We start from the raw sequence: 27780 nt of genomic DNA, 5'->3' as shown, positions 1-27780 counted from the left end.
TTTTTGGCTAAAATTTAAATGTCTACGGTTAATTAGGTGCATTTTAATTTAATTAATTATACCTGTTACCTGTAGAGTAAAAGGGTATACTAGATTCGTTGAAGTATGTAACAGGCAGAAGGAAGCGTTTCCGACTATATAAAGTATATATATATATTCTTGATCAGGATCAATAGCCCAGTCGATTGACCATGTCCGTCTGTCCGTCCGTCCGTTTGAACGTCGAGATCTCAGGAACTACAAAAGTTAGAGAGTTGAGATTAAGCCTACAGACTCCAGAGACATAAATAGAGAAGTTTGTCGATTCATGTTGCCACGCCCACTCTAACGCCTAGTGTGGAAATTTCTCCTTTGCACTTCCACCAGCTGAGTAACGGGTATCAGATAGTCGGGGAACTCGACTATAGCGTTCTCTCTTGTTTTAATTGTAATTTAAAAATTTAAAAAGAAGAAATTTCAGTTCTTTGGTGGCTTGTGGGCAGACTAATAAAAAACTTAAAAAAGCAGCTTTGGCCGGTTTGTGGGCGCTAGAGTGGGCGTGGCAAAAAGTACCCCGATATAAATTGATAAAAATTTACAAGACTAACAAAAAATGAAAAAATATCGAAACATTTTTCAAAAGTTTTGGTCGGCTTGTGGGCGTTAAAGTGGGCGTGGCAACGTGGGTCAAAAAACTTGTCTCTGGAGTCGGCATGCTGAATCTCATCATGTTCCTGAGATAGTTCTATAGTTTCAGAGAACTTTACGTTCATACGGACAGACAGACGGAGGGACAGACGGAAATGACCAGATCGACTGGGATCAAGAATATATATAGTTTATATGGTCGGAAACGCTTCCTTCAATTTTACTGTACGAGTAACGGGTATAAAAAGTCCCTTGCCCTTGAACCTGTCATCAAACGTGTTTTCCTACCAAATATAATATATGTAACTAGTTAGAACGCAATTATACTTATTTAACGTACAGTAAAATGTCATCCCAGATTTGTTGAAAAGTATGAAACTGGAAGAAAAAATGTCGATTAGGATAACTACCCTAGTCGATATGACCATGTATGTACATACGTCTGTCAGATCTTATTAATGTCGCGGTCTCGAGAACTATAAATGGTACCATGTTGATATACAGCATGTAGAATCTAGGAATGCCTATCCTGTGCACGTTTGTTTCAAAGCGTTACCACGCCCACGCTTCCACGTCCTTCTTTTTTATTGGTGACCTCCCTCGTAAACCTACTATCCAAGTAACGGCCACCTGATAGTCGAGAAACCCGACTATAAATGTAAATTGTAAAAACACCACAAATAAAACACGAAATGTAAATTATAAATGTAAACAAAGGTAAATAATAATAATATTAACAAAACAAAAAATATATTACAATGTATTTTACTAAGGTGTATATTTTACTGGGAATACTACCACTTACTAGTTAACATAATTTTTATTGGTATTAGTACTACTTTTATTCATTTAGTATATTTATATACTTGCATGTTTACATTTACCTTGCACTTCCTTTCGCTGGGTTCAGAAATCTGATACTCGAGACACTCGCGTTTAATTAAATATTAATTAAATATGAAATCTATTTCGTTTTTGGTATTATTTAATTAATTATTTTAGATATGTCTATTATTATATGGCTTACAATAAAAAACTTTCTTAAGTAAGCTTTGGTATCAGTTGAATCAACTCATTTTTCTGCAACCATCTAAGAATCAGGCTGAAAATAATGTAAGATGCTTTGTAAACTCTATGGACAGTTAACAAAGTATAAGTCTTCTAAAGGTTTTAAGCATACCTGATGTACAAAATGATGTAAATTGCCAAAAGCTTATTCAAAGAAACAAATTGAAGTTTTTGTAAGCAATAAGGGAAGCTTATCTCTTTTTGGGTAGTTGAATGGGTCAGCTAAATTTGAAAAAGGATTTGGTTTAGTTAAATGGTAAAAGGACGGCTTTCATATTAGAAGCTATTGTAAAAGCTACCTCGTGTTTATAGTTTAAATAAGTTATTTGATATAAACCCTTGTATTTGGTCACCTCCATGTTTATAGTTTAAATAAGTTATTTGATATAAACCCAGGCGTATAGAAAGTGGGAAGCCCAAGCTTCCTTTGATTATCTCCATAAAGAAACATTCACCTCTGGTACTTTTGGGACATTTTAGGACACAGCTTTCTATACAACCCTTAGGTTATGGAAACTAGGGGTGAAAAAAGTCGAGTATGGTACAACATTTTACACAACATGGTGTGGAGAAAGCCACCTTGCAATAAAAAAAAAGCTTTTAGGGGGAAAAAGTCCAGTGGATCCTGTGTTTTCATCTAAAGTTTTGTTGTGGATTGCTGGCAATGAAACTGGGTATAACAGCTTTCAGGGGCGAACATTCCATGCGGTACACACAAAAGAAAAAGTATTAATAATTGTATTAATTTATAATTTCGATGATTCCAAGTTTTAGTTTAATGTTTATTTTATTTGCATTTCAAAACCGTTGCATTTAATTTTCGTATCAATTTTATTCTTTTAAAAGTATTTTTACGAAATAACTATTAAAATATACATTTTCTTTGGTCAGGACTTTTCAATACAAACGTGCTGCATTTTCGATGTTTATTGTATTTTACAATGCAGTTTTTCTCTGCGTGTACCGTATCCTTGAAGCGCTGACAGAAAGTTGACTTGCCCCTGAACGACACATGAGTGATGTTAAATCCTTCTGGCAACAAATGAGATACCTGATTTCGATCTAGCGTGATTGATTACTTGACTGATTACGTGAATTACTTTTTGTTTTAATTCCAAAAATACTAGCTTTTTGCGGCTGGAAAAGCATGTCATATCCATAGCCGCGTACATTGCCATTGACAGCGGGAGGACAGAAGGCGGGGAGCACCACGTGGCGTCCAGTCCAGTCCAGTGCATCCTTAACATGCATCAACAAGGATGTTGTGTGGCAGTGCCAGCTAATTTGTTTACTTTTCACAACATTCCGGCAAGGCGTGCGCGCTGCTAACAGCAGGAGCCTCCAGAGCCTCCAGAGCCACCAGAGCCACCAGAGTCACCAGAGCCGAAGGACACGAAGGACACCCGATGGGGCGATGTTATGCTCTCGTTTAAGGTCACAGGACCGGCACGATGGTGGGCCACGTGTCGCTGCGGAGTCGGACTCAGTTGCAGTTGGAAAGTCGAGCGCGCTCCTCGTGGCCACTGTCTACATTCTCGGCTTTCTCGGCTTTCTCGGCTTTCTGAAATGCTGTTGTGGTAGTTTGGACTTTTGTGCGGCATCGGACGCCTCTGCTATCACAGCCGTTCAGTCGAGTGCGTGGTCGTGAGCGAATCGGTCGAGGAAGTGCTGCTGGTCACATCAGTCCCATCCGCATCCGTGTCCGTATCCGTATCCGAATCGGAGTCTGAATCCGAATCCAAATCCGAGTTGGGAAAAATAGCTGCTGGCAAACAAACAAACAAACAAACAGCCGAAAATGTGCGTACTTTGCAATGGAATGTGAAATCAATGATAAATCCTCGAACGCGCCGTAAAATCACCTCCATCATCTATCGTCGCAGCGATCAACTTTTTTTTTAAAGGTGTTACCCACATATATGTACATATATATATATATACGCATATATCTGCATATATGTATCAATTTTTTTTGTACAAGTTTCGTGCCTGCAGAGTGCCATGCATCCGTGGTGCGTAAAGTTCCCTGAGCAAGCGGTCAGTAATAGTGTGAATAGCCAACCGATAGTGCAACCAGTACCTATGGTACGAGTTCCATTGCCATCCTCCATTTCCTCCACTTTGCATCCAATTTAGAACACCAATCACTCGCCCTAGTGTTTTCGAAGCAAACTTTACTGGTCAGCAGTGCTATGGGGAAACCAAACCACACCAAACAAAGCCAAAAAAATTAGTCTCAATGGAGCTAGACAATTCATTCGTATCTATGCAAATATTATGACTGGTGAGTGCCCAAGAAAAGCCCCTTATCATTACAAACCTGCGTTGATTGGCAAGGATTTAGCTTAGTTATCTCTGCAGCTATCAGCCTTATTCCCATGCATAATCGCTCCGGAAAAAATACATTAAATGTGTCATGTCGCAGAATACAAGTATTCAATTTAATCATCTCACAAATTGTGAAAGTCCTCAGGCGGCTTCAAAAGCTCTTAGGATTTATGAATTCTAAAGCTAGCTCGCATACTGTGAATAAATATCTCTTCCATTTTACAGCTGAAAACAGGATAGGAAATGTACTTTGTCTTGCGAGAATTCAAGGAATTTATAAACTTTATAACTTTTTAGACTTTACAAACCATTTGGCCGTGAATTTAACCATTATAGATGATAAAATAATGCTTAAATTGACATTGAATAAAAATCCTGGAAGTGTTTAAATTCTTAGACCTGGCGAACCAATTTTCCCTACTTATTTTAAGTAATTTGGGCCAAAGCACTTCCTTCTACCTGTTACGTTATTTTTGCAGATGTGTAAGCCGAGTAAAAACACATTATTCATTTGCAGGGCGCAGAAACAAACAAACAAACAACTTAATGGAGCGCCATCCTCACTAAGTATTAAATATTTGAGGGTATCCTTGCTAAATATTAAGTATTTGAGGGTATACGATAGGTAATACTGATATGAATACTTTAAAGATGGATTTGTAAGATACGAGTAAACATTATGCCCACCTAACAGGATATGAAATACTAGGAAAGAAAACTGTTTTTCATTGGCATTTCAAGTTTGAGAAATATTTTAAATGAAAGCAAGTGCCAATGCTAATAAAAACGCTAATTGGAGAAAGAAATGTACTATAAATTATTCAATTGTATTAGGCTTTTTATGCGGAGTTCGCATCAAAAAGTGTAATTTCTCCATTCAAAATTGTTTGAACAAGAATGGGGAAATATTTTAAGCACTATTTGCAAATCTCTGTAATGAAGAAGTTATTCTTCACGCACGAGGGGTTTTCTTTTTGAAGTGCAAGTGATAAACAACATTTAACATCAAACACTGTAAGGTAAGTGATAAAGAAAATGTATTTTTAATTCACGTTTATATAAATACCGCAGCTTGCCATTGCTTTTCTTTTAGCCAACTTTTGCATGACTGAGTGAATTAGGGGCACTAAAAAGGCACAAACATTGTTTAAAAATAGAAAATCGCTGGTCGTATTGTATGTGTATATTGTGCATATGAAATCAGTTTAGTTTGAATCGCTGGAGTCCCAGAAATGTATACCGCGAAAATTTCAATAGTAGTTTCCCTAAGAAGTATTAGTTCCATTTTAAATAAATTAAAAATACGCAGTTTTAAAACAACACAAACGTATTGTGAAGAACGCTGATTAAATACTTGAATCCGAAGCAAGATATAATAATACAAAACTAAATAGAACAATAGGAAAAAACATAAAAAAAGAAATAAAAATGTATATTATTTGTGAAATGAGTTGAACTAAAAAAAAACATTCCATATTTTCGCCTGCCTCGTGGCAAATTTTCAATTCCCCAAAAATGTAAGTAGATGCACGCAATTCCATTGTAAATTCATAAAACATTGCTCAATTCCAGGGGAAAGCATGGGACATCCGAAAAAGACAGCACCTCCCCTCTCCTCCTCAATTTAGACAGCCAAACGTAGATATTGCGAGGGTCCTAACCGTGGGGACAGGGTTATATTGTGGCAATCACTTGGGAGCAGCTGGCCAAGAACCTAAATGATAATGGACTGCCGCAGGATTTTTTACGGCCCCAGGGCGATGGGAATTTTTAAGGATGTAATCGAATAAATTTTGAATGTAATAATCAGCTGCACAGTGCCGGTTTATCATCTATTATTTTTGGGTTGTAAAACAGAGTGCTGCATATTTATTTTTTATTTATAAGTAAGCCCAATCTCTAGCATCTTCAGTTGGTACATCAAATTGAACCCAGAATTGCGCTTTAAATAGTTGCGTAATTTAAATAGTTCTTAAGTCTTATTTACATTAAACTTACCGCTTTAATAAACTTGCCTATATATGCTTGAGCTTGCCAACAATTAGGTCTATATATTTACCATATTCAACAGAAATTTCTAGTAAATAGAAACCCATCACATATTACTCTGATTAACCACATTTTTAAGCCTTTTTCTAAACTAAACTGCTTTGTCATCTTATAACTCTTTTATAACTCATATTTTGATTTTTATTACATATTAGAACATTCAATTCGACTGACTACAACAATTTTAAGATATTAATCAAGAACGGAAGCCAATTTTTGGAATTCAAATTCTAATACCATTGCAGTTTGACGATGACAAATTCTGGCATTTTGTAAAACAAGTCAAGTGCCTATTTTTTGTAAATAAAAGCCTTTGCAATGGTATATCATCATCTGTATAATTCTCGTATATTGCTTTTAGCATAGTAACATTTAAAAACACAATTTCCTTAACTTTTTGCCTGCATTTCTTATCCACCAAGTATATGCTTGATTAGAATACTTATCGCAGTGATATATCATATACTTATATGCTGATTTCCATGTAATGTACGGCGGTTTGCAACTAGAGAAATATATAAAATTTATAAAAAAAACCATAGCTGTATAATTTCCTAAATTTAAACATTCACCCGTTGAAGCTAAGAAGGCCTTTCACCCGTAATATTTTTGGTCCAGACTTTATTTGCAATTTATTAAGCTATACATTTTTGTTTTATTTTTTAATAGATTAACAATATATATAGTAAGTAGTAACAGAACAAATGTGCATATTTTTCAGATGGGATCGGCATTTTCGAATTGGGCCAAACGAAATTGCGCCTAATTAAAATAATCCGAGCAACGTTTGGATTATCTTAAAGGTAAGTCCACAAATTTTATAGAAGTAGGGGTTTTTTATTATAAAAAACATTTTTGTAATTTGCATTTTGTAATTGATATAAATGTGCAAGTCTTACATTTGACAGGCTGGTATAATACGATTTCATTAAAAGTAAATTTTGAATATCTATCATGTTGTTCTTATTTAAAAACTATTTAATATGCAATGTTGTTCGTGTGACTTATAAAACAAATGGTTAGGAGTCCATAAAATGCATTCAATAAAATATACATCTATAAACATAACAATTTAAATATACTTTCAGGCAATAAAACCAAAGTTCGACCAGGTGGACCAGGAAAATCTGCGGTTCTTCATTTGCATTTAATGCATTTCCCGGATCACGGAAATCACAATGCCACCTAATATGCGGCCGATGAAAAGCCAAATCACTGGAAATAGTCGTGCACAAGAAAATTGTTTGATATTAAATAATATGCATGGTGTTTTAAATAAATGTCACTCTGTAAAATAATATTCTATGTATACTGTCTTTGTGAACATTTTGCCATATCAACACAAAACCGAGATGCGTTTACTATGTTACTTATATGTGAATCTGGGGTCGTCGTTTTCCTTTCTGTTATCTGATACCTACATCAACTCGCCTTCCAGTCATTTCTCAGACAATGTTGTTTGGAACACAGTATTTAAGCTGCTGGAGAAACATTTTTAATGCAATAAAAGGGAACATTCACACGAGATAATAATCAATGTCCGAAAGCAAGGTTCAAATTTTTGCCTAAGTATTTATTTAGATTAAAACCTAATCATTTCCTTCCGCAAATTAAAATTGTGTGCAACTTTTCATTCCTTTACAGCCTGTCGAAAATGGATCGGCCTGTAAGAGTCTCACGACACTGTTGCAATTAAGAAAAGCTAATACAATCAAAGCTAAGGAATATTAGAGTGAAGCCAAGTGAAAGGCGCTACAATATGAGAAGTCAATCAAAATCAGAAAGCTAACGAAAAGGAGGTAGGATTAGAAGAAAGTCAATGGATGCAAACAGTGGCTCGAATGCGCACGATCAGTAGGCCAGAATCCAAAATTCGATTATCGACAACCAACCAAGCAACCAAAACACCGAAACAACAAAACACCAAAACACACCGGACGGACACCAACAATCACAATGCAAAACTATGGAAGTGAACTTAAAGGAGGCTGAGTCCCACTAACTACCTTCTGCGCCCACACACATCTAGCTCTAGATTATAGGACTATCGAGCTCCAGGATTAGCGGGCTCAATCGAGTTATGAAGAAGCCATCCCGTACTCGGCTGGACAATCCACTCCGCCACTCCGGCCAGGAGCGATCGAGAACCATGAGCTTCCCACAGCCGCACTCATTGCCGGAAGCCACTGCGAACGGTGGCAAGATGCTGGTCTATGGCCTGGGCCTTTTGATTATGATACCGGGTGAGTGTCCAGTCCACCGCTATTCCAGAAAATACTTAAAACACATGACAGAGATATTTTTGGTATACACAGTTCCATGCTGATCACATTACTACATATTTAACCTAGTTTCTTACCATGCACATTCCACAAACCCTTGGGGATTCCTTGTTAAGCTAATCGCGAGACTCTGAACTCTTCTTACCACTTTCCCCCATCCATCAATCAGCTTGCACGGCTGGACCCCATGAGAAGCGGCTGCTCCACGCCCTTCTGGACAACTACAACAGCTTGGAGCGTCCGGTGGTCAACGAATCCGATCCATTGCAACTGAGCTTCGGACTAACACTCATGCAGATCATCGATGTGGTAAGTGAATAAGTGAATAATTCATAGTAAACCCCAAAGCGAGAATTCCATATATGTATATGTAGGTTAAGAGGGGTGTTCCCTAGACAGACATTGTGTGCTTTTAACGTTTAGAAAGCAACTCTATATATTTTTATTATATTAAGAAGATCGTTGTGATTACAAGCTATATAGATTATATCAGTCTTGGGATGGTAATTAGCAGAAATCAATGAGTTTGCATTTCCCATTTTTCAGGACGAAAAGAATCAACTGCTTATAACAAATATTTGGCTCAAATTGGTAAGTTATACAGATTCCCCACATCAGCCATAGGAAAATGCTCGTGGCAGTGGGTTGATAAGAATGCAATGTGGTTTCTTATCAGGAATGGAACGATATGAATCTTCGATGGAATTCGAGTGAGTTTGGAGGAGTGCGGGATCTGCGGATTCCGCCGCATCGCCTATGGAAACCGGATGTGCTGATGTACAACAGGTAATTGACCCCACTAAACACTCGTTCTACTCTTAGGTAACATATGTATGTAACATAGTTGCTGAATACCCTGTGACGAGTTGCTACAGTAAAACCTAACCTCTGACGTCTCTTTGCAGTGCGGACGAGGGCTTCGATGGGACGTACGCCACGAACGTGGTGGTGCGCAATAACGGGAGCTGCCTGTACGTGCCGCCAGGTATATTCAAGTCGACGTGTAAGATCGACATTACGTGGTTTCCATTCGACGATCAGCGATGTGAGATGAAGTTCGGTTCGTGGACCTACGATGGGTTTCAGGTAACTACGCAGCACTAACTAAGCTACCAACAAACACGATCTACTTCGTCCATTTCCCAGTTGGACCTGCAATTGCAGGACGAAGCTGGTGGCGACATTTCTAGCTTTATCACCAATGGCGAATGGGACTTGTTAGGTAGGTTAAGAGCACTGCAAGCCAGCTTAGCACTCTCTACTATCGCTCATCTGATCTATTCAGACCGACTCTAATGAAATGTATCTTATTAATTTCATAATTAATATCTTCTTCTCTACTCCGCCAACCAACCATGTGTCATATTGAAAAAAAAACAATACCATTTGCTCAAAACCAAACAAAAAAAAAACGAAAAAAAACACACGTTGAAATGATTCGAACTCAACTGACAGGTGTGCCCGGTAAACGAAATGAAATCTACTATAATTGCTGCCCAGAACCTTATATTGACATAACATTCGCCATTTTGATAAGACGCAAAACATTGTACTATTTTTTCAATCTGATTGTGCCGTGCGTACTGATCGCCTCCATGGCACTGCTAGGGTTTACACTGCCACCAGATTCTGGTGAAAAGCTTTCGCTTGGTAAGTGTCGTCCAGATGTTCTGGCCTGATCTCCCTGCCCTTCTATCTCTGTGCTCACGAATTTTCACAAACTAAAAACTAGAAACTACAACCTACAAACTACTAACTACAAACTACAAACTACAACCTACAAACTATACCGATATTCGATAAACGATAACCGATACGATTCGAGCTTAGAACGAAACGAACTTTATTACCCAGTAGTCGAGATTGTGCAAATTACAATGCTACCCTCATTTACTTCTTGTTTGCTTTTGTTCTTAGACATGCTAATGCATCTGGAGTATCTATTGGATTTAATGTAGATCTTTTGCATGCGACTCTTCTGCAACTCATTCTAGCCACCAATTGCTCAAAACAATTCTTCCCAGTGTTCCCATCTTAGATTATTTCTTCATGCTAATGCAGCACCACTTGAGCCAGTGTGAATAGCCTTTTCATTTGCTGCACTCGGTATTCGTTCTAATGAAATTCGTGGCAATATGTGTGACACAAGTGGGGAAACGCAGCAGTGCGGCAGTACACATAGTGACGAAGCGCACCGCGATTTATAGCCGCAGAATTATAAACCTGCTGCTTGATATTCTTTCTGTATCCTTATCTTCTGGATAAAAAACCGTTTCCTCTGTCAAATAATAAACAAATTATTCCTTTAAAAACGAAGATAACCATTTAGTTATGCGAATATATATCTATCAAGTTTCTCAAGTTGTTATAAGATAATAATCCGATTGAAAATTATATTGGAAATACACAGTTTTGTCTGCTCTTCCATCCTGAAGTTCTGAAAATGATTATCCCTTAACTAGGGAGATCTTCACCTGTAGTATCTTGGATATCAGCGAAGGTCTTGAATTGTTACACATATTTCCACGAGTATTGTACTGAGTACGTGTACTGAGTATCGGACGGGAGCTAGAAACCTGATTGATGTATTGATGAACTGAAAGCTTGTTAAATTTTGATCGCTAAGAGGGGGTGAGGTTCAGTGCAGAAAATACGGTAGTAGTTTTTTATTGAAGGCAACGAAAGAAAGGTCATAATGGAAATGGCGACCATCCAATAAACCTGGCCAAGACATTGGACATGCAAAGCGGCAGTCGCAAATTCAGGATCATGAGGAGCGGAATCAGGATCAGCAGGATCACTGGTTATTACAATAAAATATTTTGTTAACGTAATCGTACTAGTGCACGCATTTAATGTGTAATAATCGTTGCAGCGCATTCCCACTAATGCATTGACTAACAAATGAACTTTCATCTAATTCCATGCCGCCTTCGATCCGCTCGTTTGTCCTGCCCAATTCAACTGAATGCCGCATCCGTGTGCAACACCGTGCAACACCACAAAACCCAACTGAATCACAATGATTGAGTGGCCCTTTAACCCTGTGCTGCCTACTTTCAGGAGTTACAATTCTATTATCGCTTACAGTCTTCCTCAACATGGTGGCCGAAACTATGCCGGCGACCTCCGATGCGGTGCCGCTGCTCGGTAAGTAGATCGTGGCCAGAATAATCAATACCGCCAGTCTCAAGCTCAATCTCAATCTCAATATCAATCTCAATCTCAATTCAAATCTACGTCTGACTAAGTTTCTAAACTAACGCACTACTCTCCACTCATTCAGCAATCATCCAAGACTCTTCTTTCCGCACAGCTTTGGCGTCTCAGCGTTCAAATAAACCATCACTGATTTTATCTTTTGCCTTTCTTATCAAGAAATTATATTTCTCTGTGAATTGGGGCACACATAAAGGGCTAAAATTTAGCTTCCCAAAATAAAAAAAACCATAATCATCTCGTTAACCCCTTGAATAAAGAAACCCTACCAAGCACTATCATAAGTACATACACTGAAACAAGTAGCAAGTTAAATGAACTACAGGCATGCTTATCTAGTTTTTGCTAACGTTGCATGCTTTATAATATTTATGTTTTTCATCACAAAAAATTTATTTTTCATTTGCTTTACAGGATATACAGTTTAAAGAAAAGTCGGTTTGAGTACTTAGTTTATGCTCGACACTCACTTAAAAAAACGAATGTTAACATGCAGTTTACTGAGCGAATATCTGATCCAGATTCACTTTCTAAATCATTGCTTAAAGATATACATATTTAAAAATATATCAAGCTTCAATTCCGAAGTAGCCATACTTAGATAAATTTAAAGAAACCTAGTTTTAAATGGCTATTAACGTACTTAAGTACTTAATGGAATGTTCAATTGAAGAGGTAGCGATAATTTATTAGTTTTTAGGCGAAAATCAATTGTTTTTTTTTTACCAAAACCAGGTAGATTCCTGTATAAATATAACAAGTAAAGTGAAGGCACAAGTAAGCGTACTTGACATGCAATGTAGATTATTTCTCATTTCAAAGATCGCTTTATTTCATTTGTTTTTAATCTGTAATCTGTAATATATTATTTTACTATTTCGAATTGACTTTGCATGGCAGCGCACCTCTTAGATAAATATAGTATTTTATTAAAGGCCCTCTTCCCGCACATTTTGTAAACTATTAGCACACGTTTTCACTGTACAAGTACTTTGACCACGCAAATGAATAAAACACGAATACACACTTTTTTGAACTCAAATATTAGTTTTTACAGATTTCAATATTTGTATACCTGTTGTATGCAGCCAAAGTAGAAACATTTTGTTATGAAACTCTAAAGAAAACTGGTAGGGAGTTTTACTTTCTCTCTGCTCCTTGAGCCAAAGGTATATTACATATTTTTGATTTTCCTGTATTGTATTTCTTGTTTGACAACGATTATGGTACAACATACATACATTTATGGATTTCATTTGTGCAAACTCATTTTGGGGAATTTCTGGAGAAGTCTGAGAAGCGCAGACTTTGTGTTTACTTACAGTTATCAGTTCGGTTTGTGTTTGGATTAAATATTAATTTCAATTGATTCGTTTTGGTTTTCGCCAGTGAGATTTCCCAAGGACCACTACCACATAATGTATGCGAAAAAATGTTCTTGTTGGCATGAAGGAACACAAATGCCCGCCTGACTTTTCCATACGTCAAGCATCGGACTGAGGAAAATTGGTTTCCACGAAACGAAATCAATTTAACCCTTTCCCACTAAGCGCCACGCAAATACACCGTACACACTCGATACATATTCACCCACACGTATATGTTATATATAGTAACACCGATATATGAGTACACCATTGTAAACCGAGATCTATACCCCTCTCCATCCATCTGCGCCACAATATTTACTTAATATCCAAGAGCACCAACTAGCTGACTTAGGATCGAATATAAACGTAATCAGAACATGCGAGAGTTTGTCTGACTTCACGGCGATTAAGGTGGCAGAATTTCCACATACAATTAAGATTATATTAACACTTTTCAATATTCAATTTGGTTTTCTTATTTTATATATTTATATACTGCCGCAACTTTATGTTAAAAATCTGTGTTTGCTAAATAGGAATACAACTCCTTAGAATCACGCAACTGAAAGGATATTGTTTCCCAATTGAAATCTGATTGATCCATATTTATTTAATGATATGTAATAACTTATATTCAACGTTAAGATACAGATACTTGCTACGCCAGGTGATTATTAGAATTTGATGGGATTATTTCAGATTTGTTTGTAGCTTTCCAATACTGCTTTCCATATTGTGGTGTAGATACAACCGTCAGTCGAACGCTTCCATTTGCCCAACAAATCTTGTTGCTACCATTGCATTTCATTTAAACTCCTAAGTGTCGACTTATGTTCTCCAAGTCGATTGCATTACTCCGAAAATGTGAACTTCTCAGACAGCTCAAAGAATAACAACAGGTATATATGTTGATAGATTTGCTCGTTGTTGCATTGCTGTTTTCCATTTTACAATAGCTGTTTTTATAAATGTCTAGACAATTTGTATGGAAGAGCATGCATATAAGTCTTGATTTAAATCAACATCAGCATCTGATCATTTCAAGAAATAGATTTGTTGTGCGGATGCCGACTTCCCTTTTCCATGACATTATCCTTGGGAGCCATAAATATTGATATTACTCTTCTCAAACACTTACTCCACATTGAAATGTAGTGTGTCAAGATATACATATGTTGTTTACGATTTATTCAATTGTTTCCAAAGTAAGACCCACAAAATAACGTTTCAAGAAACTAACAAATATGTTCAATTAACTACTTATTCATGGTTGATTGCATACATGTATGCATTTTGTTTCTATTAACAGACTCATTTCACCAGTTCAATTTGTTTATTGCTATATGAGCCATTGATAGCTTTTATTATATTCATGATGAATTGCTTAATAGTTGTGAGGTTTTTTTTTATCAGCAACTATAGGGAAAACTTCAGCCAAACTACATGATTTATGGTATTCCATCTGTAGTCATTGTTTTTCCACAGACATCTCTTACATCTTGGACATTTGTTTTATGTTGGCTATTTATGTATGGTTTACTGTCTTAACTTTTCCGTTTAACTACCCAGTAGTGTGGTAGACAATAACAGAAATATCTTTATTGCTCCTTTCAATTGTTTGGGCAATTAATACCAAATAAATCTATACACCATAGGCTAGAAGAATTTCCCTCACACTTGTAAATAACACACACCAAATCGTATCGTATGACTTCCCCAGACCCAGAAAATTGTAAAACACAAATTAAAGGAAATGCAGTAACTTATTTGTTATCAACAGGTATTGGAATTCTGCCAACCTTTTCCGTAAACTACATACATATGTATCTAAAAAAATGATTGCCCTTTGGCCACTGATTGATTATTTCAGGCATATACTATATTATACCCATCAATAGTTTGTTTTCACGTACCCATAGAGCTCGGAAAAACATCTGTGTGGGGGTCAAATCTTTTATTTATAGGCTTTAACACATTTTTACAGGGTATCTTATAGTCAGCGAACTCGCCTATTATCCTTTTTCATCCCTGAAAATAGTTAAATGTCGAGACCAATGAATCAAAGGCGTCGAAGTGTGTTTTATTACGGCTAGGCTAAACTTCGGAGTGGTTTACCTTAAGCTTGTACTCTAAAAAATCAAATACTGCGAAGCCCATGCATTTTTCAAGCTTACTCGCTGCTTTCCGATCTAGTGACGAAAAATTAGTAACGAGAAACAATCGATGGTTCTCAAAAAAAATTTAATAAAAGTAGCGAATGCATAATCCATTTAATATTGCCATCGATGTTTTTCCAGCTCTGTTTGTCTTGATTTTTATTTTAATTACATAATTCACCATTGGCTTAAAGAAAAGAAAACTGTATCCAGTATTGAACCCTCACTATTTTTAGTTTTAAAGGCCATGTTTTCAATATTAGGGTTGATTCGAAAAGAGAACCTATTTTTATTTCCAACAAATATGCCCCAGATATTTATTTCGTTGTAACTTAGCAGATTCTTGCATATTTTAGTAAAATCATACTTAAGTATACTTGAAAGAGTATTTGCCATTCATACGCTTAGCGAAACGTGTGTGCCCCAAGAAACATTTAAGCCAAAATTGTACGCCCATGAGCGTTAAATTCTCATGTTCCTCAAGCCACTAACAAAATCATCAAAATGAAAGCTCATTTGAAAAAAATCAGACCGCTTCAAAACAAATGAAAAATGGCGAACTCTTTTTTTGACGAACATATGGCGAGTAACTTGTAGAGTGAAGAGTAGCGAAGCTACAGCCTAATTTTCTAGCAAACCATTCACATTTATTTGTTCATCAGTGCGCATACTAAAAACAGATGACATCTAACATTAATATTACTATTAATCCAAACGCCCTAATCAAGCCAATAAAAGTGTACTAATATCATGCTAATAAACCCCATTAAGAAAGCCGCCATCCAAATCTAAATTCCCACATTAAACTGCAACCACATCAAAGAAAACCCAATCGATCCAGAACAATAAAAACAACGAACCGTGTGGAAATGAACACAGACTGAGTAAAATATATATGCATAAGTCGAAAACTCAACTAAACTCAACTCAACGATTAAGAAAATTACCAATTAGATCTCGATTTTTAAAATAAAATGATGATTGCGGATAATTGGTTGTACACTCAGTGACGAACAAATGGTTGACATCACCCTGCATCCGAATTTAAGGCGATAAATTATCGAATTATTTAATATATATAGTCGTATCCTCTAAAAAACCAGAAAAAAAGAACCCAAACATCCACATCCAGCTATGTAAATTGGCAGCTGGCCTGCGCTTTGAATCGATCAATTTCGGGAATGTCAGCCACTGATGAGTTTTGGTTGCTAGGAGGAAATGCCATCAGGGGTTTGGTGGTGAAAGTTTGTAGTTAATTTCACTCTCTGAATCGCTGAGACGAGCGCCCACGCCCCCTTTTAATATTCCGCCCACACGGCCGAGTCATATTCAATGGAAAAGGGAAATGCCAGCCCGACCCGCGTACGTTTTCTATCCCAAAAGTATCATTTTGGATTTCGCGCCTAATCCCTCCTGCCCCCTCGAATTTTCTTTGCCATTTCACAAAAGTGACTTTTCCCCACTTTTTCCGCCTCTGCACGCAATCGATGTGATGTGTACAATACAAACTGAGCTTTAAAGGGCCGCCCAACTTTAATAAACTCTATATAAGCCCCGCACAAATTTTACTTTCCCCGCGACACTCGGTTATTTTCAGATACACACAGCAGGTGGGTAGGATTTTACTTTTGATTCTTGGGCCTGAAAATGTGCGTTTCGCTTCCTTTAATAATAAATTAAAAATTAAATTAAATTCAGTTTCGGTTAAGGCATTGACTATATATACATACGGGGTTGGGTTTTTTGCACTAGCTTACTACATAATCTTATATATATTTCTTAGCAATTTGCTTCTCGATTCTCGTTGTTCTGACAAAGAGCTAATGTTTTTTTATAATGTCCATAATTTTGCTTATTGTAATAAAATTTTATCCAATCTCATAAAGTACAGTCTTAACAAACAAAGCCTTTGGATATGCATTTTTAAAATGTACAATTTCTTCAAGTTCGACTTAACAACACATATTATTCTACACCTAAGTGCTTGCTAGAAAAGGGAGCAATTGATGATTATTTTCAATTGAATGGATAATCAGAGTGGTTAATCAAAGAGGGGAAAATGGTAAATGGTAAATGGGAACAGGTGGAACAAGCAGGTGCAGTGAAAAGCACCTGAGCGAACACAAACACACCTACACTGTAACTTCGTCTATGCGTGATCGATTAGGGACTAGGTTAAGAAAAATGTGAACAAATCGAATACTTTTTACAAGTTTGTGTAATTTTTGTGTCCTTCTAGGAACTTATTTCAATTGCATTATGTTTATGGTGGCCTCATCAGTTGTGTCAACCATACTTATCCTCAATTATCATCATAGAAATCCAGATACGCATGAAATGAGTGAATGGGTAATATTTTTATATTCAAATTAACTTTACTACTTTCATACATTGTAAAAAAAAAAAGAAAGAAACCAATGCAATATAATTTTCTTTCCACATATATCACAACATACTGATTATGTTTCAAATTTTTGCATTATTCCACTGCTAAACATATGTATATTTATTGTTTGTTACAAACGTGTTTTGGCTTACCAAAATAAACCAATCATTTTAAACCAATTTAATTGTAAATATCTAGGATACCAATAATAAAAACATCAATTTGCATCAACCCATATTTTTCGCCCATTAAATACACCAAACTCAATCACACCAATTCACCCAGTGACTTGCAAGATATACTCAAGTAAAGCATGAGAGACCGAAATTGAGTTCCCCATCTGTATACATATGTCTTCTACAAGAGCCCCCTAACTTCCTTAAAACTACTGAAAATATCCTCTTCCGCAATGTGTCCATACACACATGTTAATCTAATCAAATTAAAGATCACCAACTTATATACTTAAGAGTTTTAAACACACTACCAACTAAACTAGCATTCTAATATGGCCCGGACGAGTATGAATTTAAAGCTGCGTTAAATTGTTTTAAATTCATGCAAACTGATTGAAAAGATTTTCATTTAAAGCCTACACTTCTGGTACATTAAAATATATTGATAATTAATTGTTAATAACTTTCAAGCTAATTACATCATAAGCAAATAATAACACGTTTATTTTCCTGGTTAAATTAAAAATAAAAGCGTATCGACATTCGAGTATTGCCCCTTAAACATACAATTTCCTATCTCATCTATGAGAAGTGTTTAATTCTGATTTTGAATATTTTCGATTGTAATACATACAGTTTTTAATACAAGTTGACTATTAACCTCACGGGATAGATTATTTCTTTACACTTTAGTAGTTTTCACATAAACACAAAGATCGTTTGAAAAATTAATTTAATTTCCAGCATAATCTTTCTTTTTAAAAATTTAATCTCAAAACAATATTAAATCTAAAAACTATCTTTAATCTCAAACAATACCAACACTTAAAATCCGATTTACACAATGATTAAAAAAGAAAGTGACAGAATTTGCTTTATGTATTCTCATTAAAAGTAAACTATTTATCCTGAAAAATAATCAATGGATTGCAGGTATGTTTGTATAATGTAAGATTCGATATATTGCCTTGCAAAATCAAAAGAGAAAGTTATTAGTAGTAATCAATTTCCGGATAAAACCATCATTTATTTGGACTCTTTCGAAGGGATTTGTTTTATTCTGGCATTTATTTGAAACTACGCGATTTAAAAATAATTAAAAAATGCAGATAATTTATTTTGTGTTTTAATTTTATTTTTAAATCTCAGTAGTCTGAATGTAATCCTTAATCCTTGATCAGTCCAATCAGACTGATTTTGACTCGTCTGCTAATTGTGATCAAGAACTTAAGACTAAAAGAGATTGAACCTCAAAAGTCATTTTATTAATAACGAACATATAAATTTTAAAAATATATATATATACCTATTTCAGTATCAATTTTATAAATTACTAATTACAAAAATGAAATCCTCCTAAGTGGAGTCCAACTCATAAACAACTTTTGAATAAACCTTGAGAGAGATTATTAAATTAGAGATTCCCCCGGTCGATAGCAAACTGTATTTAAATAAAAGTACGCATAAGTCTGTAGAACTGTTGGTTTAAAACTCTTAAGCATTTGAACCTCGATAAAAAAGCTCACCCATATAACGTTCATATGGGCTATTACTCAAGACCCGACCAAATGCAGTACCCTTTAGTAAAGAACAAAATTCATAGAAGCTTAGATCATGAAATAAGGATGAAAGTAGTATGCAAACTCCCAATTCAATACCGAATCGTATGTTCTTACCCAACACTGTTGCATATTTAGTTTCTAAGACTATTGACTGTACTTTCGAGAGTACTGAATACGATGTTTTGCAAATGTTTAGAGCCATTTCATTCATATTCCTTGATTTAGTTTTTGGTTCAAGTTCATGCTCACACGTTTTTCCACATACTAACTTACATACTTAAGAAATCGTCTACCAACAACAGCATCAATAATCACACAAAAATGTTTATTTTTCAACAAAAACTCTGGCCAACAACTACAACTACGCAAACCGGCAACTCAACTACTTTCAACGCAAATGACTCAACTCAATTGCCTCTTCAATTGTTTCTCTCTATATATATATATATATATCTTCCTCTTTCTACATGTGTATCTCTCTATCTCTCTCTGTTACTTTAACTATTAAAAAAAATATATATACAAAAAACAAAAATTTAATTATATTCAAATATCAACATGGCGACCACAACAACGACGACAATTGCACGTGTCAATAAACTATACAACAAAAAACCAAAAACCAAAACCCATCGTACACACTCATCATCGCTGTCCCACAAAAAAAAAAAAACTCATAATTACCAACAACAAACAATGTATTAAAAACGATCGATAAATATCTGTACGACGAACTGTTAAATAATCCCGAAACTTAAATAACCATCTTTCTGTTCATCCTCGTTTTCATGCTAATTCAACAAAACGTTTAAAATTGAAAAAAAAAACAAAATCTTACAACCAAACAACAAAACGCACCTGAGAAAACAACGATAAAAAAAAAAATTGAAAACACTAATCATGAATTTAAACGAAAAAAATATTACTAACATAAACCTAAATGGCATTCATGTTAAAAAAAAATACTAAAAATTCGTATTGCTATTATTTTTAAACGCATTACCCAACTACACTCCGTCTCTCTGTCGAACTCGCACACACAGATAAGAGTAATATTCCTTTATTGGTTACCTTGCATATTGCGCATGCAAAGACCCGGACAGGTTGGCTACGAGTGTCCGCCGCCGCCCTCTTCTTCCAGTTCCTCCAACTCCGGCGAGAAGAAGCAGCAGATCCAGAACGTTGAGCTCAAGGAGAGGTACGCTCGTCCACACGCCCTGTGGCGCCTCGCAGCCCCAAACTCCCCCCCCCCTTGTGCATATGAACATACATGCATAGGTGCTTAAATGCTACTAAACTACTCACTCTGTACCAACCCGAAACAGATCCTCCAAGTCCCTGCTGGCCAACGTGCTCGATATAGACGATGATTTCCGCTGCAATCATCGATGTGCCAGCGCGACCTTGCCCCACCAGCCCACATATTACAGGACGATGTACAGGTGAGTGACTCCTTGCCTCGGGTGACTCATTGCCACGCCCTCCATCCCTGCTTGGTGATACATCGGCGATGAATCCGCATCCTTGAAGTACTTTTTAAGTATTTCCTACACAGCGCTTTCTGCCAACTGCTTCATCGTGTAGAGCACATGCAGCTGATTCGCCGTCTATCGCAAGCTATTAACTCAACTATTTCTTATAAAAATAGTGGATCCATACAAGTTTTATTAAATACACATTCCATTGTGTTGATGAACATCCCAAACGGACTGCATTCAAGTTTATTGGCATAAGTAAAAGTGGTTTAAGTAGTCCTGATAAGACTCGTATCAAATGACTGTAGGATAAAATATTTTCATATATTCAATTATTTAATACAAAATTTGCTATGCACTAAGCATATAATAAGTATAGTTTTTTACTCTTTCTGCATATAAAATATCCTTTTTCTTTAGAGTGGAAGTGTGCCACAGTGGTAATTTAAAGAAATTTATTCAAAAGTCACGTAAAAATGCTAGTTATTGCCGGGAAAACCCTCTTCATATTTATTATACCCAGCCAGTGGAATGCGCACTTAATTTCAAGGCTGCTGTAGGTTAGAATGGTAGATGTGAAACTGCAAGTGCCACGGTTTTCGTAAGTAAAAAGACAATTACATTTGGATTACCGCGTTTTCGGGAGGGGAAAAGGGGGCAAGAGGCAGTTGAAAGCAGTTCCTGCACTTGATTACCCAATCTAAGACATTACCATAACTCATCCACAGGCAAGGGGACGACGGCAGCGTAGGACCCGTGGGACCAGCCGGTCCAGTTGTGGATGGGCGTTTGCACGAGGCCATTTCCCACACCTGTCTGACCTCCTCGGCGGAGTACGAGCTGGCGCTGATACTCAAGGAACTGCGTTGGATAACAGAACAGGTGCGTCTATACTCGTAGTTGGGGGAAGGCCAACCAATAGTTTGATGACTGGGCAGTAAAACCGCTTGTAGAGGTGTCTAAAAGTATGCAGCAATCTATTTTCAAGTCCCACTCAATCCCTGTTCCTTTGTTCCGCTCAAAATGCAACTAATTTATTCATTATTTACTTACTTTTTCCTATTTCAGCTCAAAAAAGAGGACGAGACCAGCGACATCACTCGCGATTGGAAGTTTGCAGCCATGGTCGTCGATCGTTTGTGCCTTATTATTTTCACCTTGTTTACTATTATCGCAACCCTCGCTGTACTCTTCTCAGCGCCACATTTCATTGTAAGTGGAGTCCGTGGATCCCCAAATGAGTTTCCCACTTGCGGACAGTAAGAATGGTTATTTATTTTCATTGCAGTTCCCGTAAGGCGGAAAAGCGTCGCTGGGCAAAGCGGGAAAAGTGGGGAAAAGCTGGAAAAATGGAGCAGAAAGCGAAAGTGAAAGTGACAGACAGATCGGCCACTGGAGTTTTGCGGTTGTATTGTGAAGTACATATACATACATATATGAAGAAGCCAATCAAAATATTAGGAGCAGAGAACATGAATTCATGAAAACAGCGCGAACCTCTAAGCTTTTCCAACTGAAATACTTTGACAGTCAAAGAGTTTTGCTATTCAACATTTTTATACTTTTAAAGATGTGTCTGATGGTTATAAAAATATTACAATGAATTGAGATATGAGATAGTAACGTATGTACGTATGTGAATGCATTTTGTATTGAAAACACCAAACCAAACCAAACGAAAAACCCAAAATAAAGTCGGTATAATACAATAACTTTCCGGGCATACACAAATGTACGTTGCCGTGTACATTAAACTTGCCCCTTAGATACAAAGCAGAGGTTTCTATATCTAAATCGCAAATCGCAAATCGCAAATTGCTAATTGCAAATCACCTATCGCTCGTAGAATTGCAATCCACCTCCCTCATTTAAACGATTTGAACAGAGAATGACATTTAAGGATATACATATGTATACAGCTTCACACTGTTACTGTTCAACTGAATTAGTATATCTACTATAAAATAGTCTGTACGTAGCATTCGAGAGATTTTTTTGAACTTATTTTCACTTTGTACTGCGTATTGTTTGTATCTTCTAATCTTACTTTTGATCCCATGCTATTAGATTTTTATAGGAAAAGAACTGTATACAGATGTGTTGCTATGATATAAAAAGTATAAAATACTAGCAGTACGCAAATCAATCACAAGCAAATCAAATGCAAATTGAACGCAAACAAAAGTGAATAGTGGATAGTGGGTAGTGGATAGTAAAAAGTGAATATTGAATATATTGAATAGCGAATGAATTGCTGCCGGCAAGGAAGTGCACTTCAATAAGAGAATGTCATTTATCTGAAATGATCGCACAATAAATTCATAATTACTAACAAGCCAAGTCTAAATTGAAACGCAGCTGGACAACAAATCATAGTTGTGAATTAAAAGTAAACAAATTAAAACAAAACAAAACAAACAAAGCAAACAAATACAAGAATACAAGAATACTATTGAAAAACAATACTTGCTAAATTTATCGAATTGCACTCTGCAAATAACCAAAAGAAAACAAACACGAGACACTGATTGCATTTTCAAAGGATATGCGGTGCCAATGGTTCGACTGTGCACAGTACACAGGGGAAAATAATTGCTAGCCACTAGAGGAAAAGAAATACATACATAGATGCCTATAGCTATATCACTAGATCACTATATCACTAGATCACACCCAATTCATCAAGTCTTTCCTGCTGATCGCTCAGCGGTTAAAACGGTGCTTCAATATATACGGGTGCTTCATAACTAGGCGCCAGATACAAAGTAATTTTAACTTGTATAGTTAATGCTAATTGGCACAACCATGAAATCAATCAAAAGGGTTTGTAGAACGTAAAGCAATCTAACGCAATGCTAGTGTAGTCAATTTGGAGTCCAAGCAGCCTCAGCAAATTTTAAGCATTCCAATTACATATATATATTGGCGCATATAGCAGATACTTGTAGCCAGTATTTTCCCATCAGTGATACCCTGCGGATTGCTTTCTCGGTTGAAACTCGACCTTCGCAAAGGGGAAAACCCCCTCCCTGTGCTAGTAAAGAAGTATTTTCCATCTGAGTACTGGACTTGGCGAGCGAGCATAACTTATCTTAAAAGAAGCCAACATAATTTGGAAGAAACATGAAACATAAGCTAAAATTGTATGATAATGTTAAACACAAGTATAAAGTTAACTATTTTTAAATGAAAACAGAAGAGAAGAGTGTCAACAGCAACGAATGCCGAATATAAAGAGCGTTAAATGAAGATATTTCAAGAGAGTATAGTTTTCAGAGAAAGTATCGCTATCGATATTCATGAATACGAAAGAAATATATATCACTACAGTCAAACTTCCATAACTCAGCCTTCTCTATGTAGTCGAACTGATTTTGTTGGCAGCAAAAAAAACCTAAAATATGCCTCCAATCAATGCCCCTACCACGGGTCTCCATAAATCGCGAATTTTTTTTCTTAGGTGGCAGATGGCGGCTTGTGTTATCGAAGTTCGACTGTATCTTTGAATTCCCCCAAAAAAAACAAGTGCAAGCTAGAATACAAGTTAGATTTAACACATTTTTAAACTAAAATTAAAACAGCAAAAAGTTAACAGAAAATTCATGAGAACCGTAAAAATCTAGATTAAACAAAAAATATGTAAGACCGAAACTGGAAACAATAAAATGTTTACATTTTAGCTAGTGCAAATCAGAGAGTGGCATTTTTTATGAAAATATTCGGGTGTCTGCAAGCATCCTGGTGCAAAATCTGTAGATAGCCTCCTATTTTTGCATTTTTTTTACAGAAATTTAAACAACACGAAATAGACATTCCTTTTGTATATATGTATTATATTATTTGCTTTGTTAAAATTTGTAATATTTGCTTCCCATATTTAACTTTATAAATGCATAATTTTTCTTTTTAAAATGATTAAAAAAAAAAAACAAGCAGCCACAGAAGCCGCAGCCAAAAGTGAGAAAGTTAAGCGTCCCTCTCCATTTTCCCCCAGGTACTCACCCCTTTCCTCAAGCTCCTTCCACGTCACAGCTGACAGCTGGTTGTAGCTCCTGGAAAATAGCTAGCTCGGGCACTTCCTCACATTATTTATATCCTCTGCTGCCACATAGAATCACTGCACCACTCACTCACAATTAATATTAAAAAAAAAACATCGAAAAAGTTGTTCGCTTACGTAGGACTTTTGAGAAGCGCAGAGAAGGGCACATATAATCTGGTATTATTTAGTATTAAGTATTTAGTATTATTTAGTATTAAGTATTTAGTATTATTTAGTATTTAGTACTTAGTATTATTTAGTATTTAGTTTTTAGTATTATTTAGTATTTAGTTTTTAGTATTATTTAGTATTTAGTTTTTAGTATTATTTAGTATTTAGTTTTTAGTATTATTTAGTATTTAGTATTTTCATTATTTCCTTTTAATGTAACGTAATACTTTCAGCTATCTTACTTATAATTTTATAATTTCACTTTCAATGCGAGCTAGAACAATAGAAATAGATTTATTTAGTAATATATAAGATTGTTTTTTGTTAAGACATTAGAAACATCAATCACTCGGGTGTTTGTTATTGCCGCAAATAGAGTGTCTACAAACACCCGGGTGCTAAGACACTTGCTGCAGTTCTCTGGTGCAAATCGGCCTACTTTCAATTCGAAACAATTTTTTTCTCCTACAGGAACAAGGTATTTCTCTGAAACTCGAGCTAACCATTGCGACAATAACCATTGGGAAAATAAGTTTAAGCACCATATGTAATCCCTGATTGAGTTATTTGGTAAACAATTCGTTTAAAGAGGTACGAATTCTTAATTCAAATTTAAAGCGCTATTTTGAGGGTTGCCACACTGTTCTTTCTGGTGCGTGTCCTGGCTGTCCACTACCAACAATTCGTAGGCCGCCTTTCGAAAGGTTTGGAACTTAGGTGTATTAAGTGCTGCCTACACTGCTTAGGTTTTTAAAATGAATAATATTCAACGGCCATTTAAAAATATCACGAAAAGTAAGTTTTCTAATTTGGTTTAATTGTAATTGGGTTGATGATCTGGTATTTACGTTCCCGTGTATTAATATTAAACAGGCTTACAGAAATGCAAATACAATTTTATTAACAAAAACTGACTACTTAATTTGTTGTCCAAAATCTTGAAATCCATTTCAAAAAGTTATATATATTTTTTTAAATTTAATAAAATTAGGCAAAGAATCGCTTCTTATTTTTATCGATTCATAATTTGAATTATTTCAAAAACAGTTAAATGTTAAAATCAAATTAAAATCGATGTGCACAATAATACATGTTTATTTTGGTAATTGTTGTGATATCAAGACGATTCTGCAAAGCTCAAAAATATCTCATTAGAAACGTGTTGAATTGTTAATTCGATTTACGTTGATCCTGCGTTCAAGTTTTGCTTATTTTCAGCTGGCTTCTTTATTGGTGATGGAATATGGTAATAGCTGAGTCTCTCTGCCATCCGGTGCATCCGATGCAATCGCTGGTAATTGGATAGTTGGGTCAGTGGTGTGGAGTGGCTTGGAGTACTCCGACTCCAGTGCGGACTGGAACTTCGCCAACTTGTGCCAAGTGTGTGACAATGTGGCGAAATTAGCGGCTGACCCTGCCCCTCCTCGTCCCACAAATGTAATTATCGCATGGGCCCTCAGCTTCGGTTGCGGAATTATTCTCGGTCTGATCTCGAATGCTGGGAACCGGTTAGTGTCGACTGGCCTGCCCGAACTCGGCCAATAAACTAACCGCAAATATGTTGATTCCAAAGGCTTAGGACAGCACTGCCAGCCCCATCACCGTTTGGACGTCGCAAATATGTTGTTGCAGTTGCAAATTGGGATTGGAATTGGGAAGACAGCCATTGTCGCGTAAATAGCACAGCTTCTCAATCGACAGCCTGAATTCGAAGTGCTAAATAGCAATTCAAACAGGAAGTGAAGTTTTTGCACTTCGATCAATTTCATGTGAATAGTGCCGCTAGATTAACACAGGTGGCGCTTAATGCAGTATCTATGTTGCGAGCGCCATCTACATGTTAGTTTTTTCAATATTAACCATTAATACAGCATACACTCATAAAAAAGTCATTAAAACACTTTTAGAATTCCACAAATCCACAAAATTGTTTAATAAATTTGTTGTTTTGAAGTTAGTATAATTGAGATATAAACAATATAGCCAATATTCATCCTCGTTGCTAATGACCTAGAATTCTAATCAAACGGTGGGCAAATATTCAGTGTCATTCTATGACGTAGCATTGCGATATCAGCAAATAAACTTCAGGAATGAATTGTATTTGTAACGAATTGCACGGCGAATGCCAATGATTGTATGGGTATCGTTTGATTTGTTTTTAATCTGACGCGCCCTAATGAAAGCGTTATGAAAACAAGTTTTATAATACCAATTAAACGCTTTTATATCCGCACAATCAAAAGTATAAATTCAGAGACCTTTCTTTCCTTCGTCTTCTACCCAATAGTGGCCAAAAAAGTGCCAGTAATTGTAGCTCCATAATGGTGGTTTCTGTGAGTCAATTGTGGTGTCGTCAGAAGAATTTTAACAATCACGGTTCCCCGGTAGAAAATTTGTTTGACTTTTGGTTAGGAGTGACACATACTGTAGGCCAAAGTTTTTCCCTGCGAATTAGCGCCGTAAATATTTAAAGTCTGAGAAATTCTGACTACGATGACTTTTTTATGGAGCTCAGTATTATGACGGCAATTACTGGATAGCTATGCCGTTTTGGGGGCTTCGCTAGTTGAAGTAGTCTAATCTAGTTGCAAATATTTGCCCAACAAATTGTATGTAGTGAGAGCAACTAGGCGATTGCACACAGTGGGTATTTAATTTCAGTGTAGTGCCAATTGGCTTATCAATTGATAGTTTTCGTCCACTGAGCTCCCGAAACTTCCAATCTTTTCGCCACAACACCAAATTAAACTCAGATGTAATAGTTTCGCAATGATATACACCGAATGTATGTTTGCTTTAAGATCAAACGGAATGAGAATTTCGAGGTGCTATGAAATTGATTTCCTTTTCTTAATCTATGTGCGCT

General features: G+C 36.2%; 1 protein-coding gene across 3 annotated transcripts; it reads left to right on the top strand.

Moving 5' to 3' along the window:
- The first annotated feature begins 3216 nt into the window (after positions 1-3216).
- LOC122625174 (neuronal acetylcholine receptor subunit alpha-7) lies at positions 3217-22410 on the top strand. Of its 3 annotated transcripts, XM_043805131.1 has the most exons (16): positions 3226-3732; positions 3832-3979; positions 7717-8315; positions 8524-8663; positions 8901-8945; positions 9031-9140; positions 9260-9440; positions 9501-9576; positions 9810-10004; positions 11418-11504; positions 17339-17448; positions 20267-20421; positions 20549-20665; positions 21427-21580; positions 21767-21910; positions 21987-22410. In XM_043805131.1, exons 3-16 carry the CDS (start codon positions 8153-8155, stop codon positions 21993-21995), a joined length of 1686 nt encoding a protein of 561 aa, XP_043661066.1. In that variant the 5' UTR covers positions 3226-3732; positions 3832-3979; positions 7717-8152; the 3' UTR covers positions 21996-22410. The 3 variants fall into 3 exon arrangements, 2 of the variants coding, with proteins under 2 accessions (XP_043661067.1, XP_043661066.1); XM_043805132.1 differs by lacking the exons at positions 21427-21580; positions 21767-21910; positions 21987-22410 and having other exon boundaries at positions 3217-3732; positions 20317-20421; positions 20549-20666; XR_006326537.1 differs by lacking the exons at positions 17339-17448; positions 21767-21910; positions 21987-22410 and having other exon boundaries at positions 3220-3732; positions 20317-20421; positions 21427-21560.
- Positions 22411-27780: the final 5370 nt, after the last annotated feature.

The sequence above is a fragment of the Drosophila teissieri genome, chromosome X, assembly GCF_016746235.2.
Source record: "Drosophila teissieri strain GT53w chromosome X, Prin_Dtei_1.1, whole genome shotgun sequence".
Classification (NCBI taxonomy): domain Eukaryota; kingdom Metazoa; phylum Arthropoda; class Insecta; order Diptera; family Drosophilidae; genus Drosophila; species Drosophila teissieri.
The sequence above is the reverse complement of the archived record's forward strand: the minus strand, read 5'-3'. Positions and strand labels throughout refer to the sequence as shown.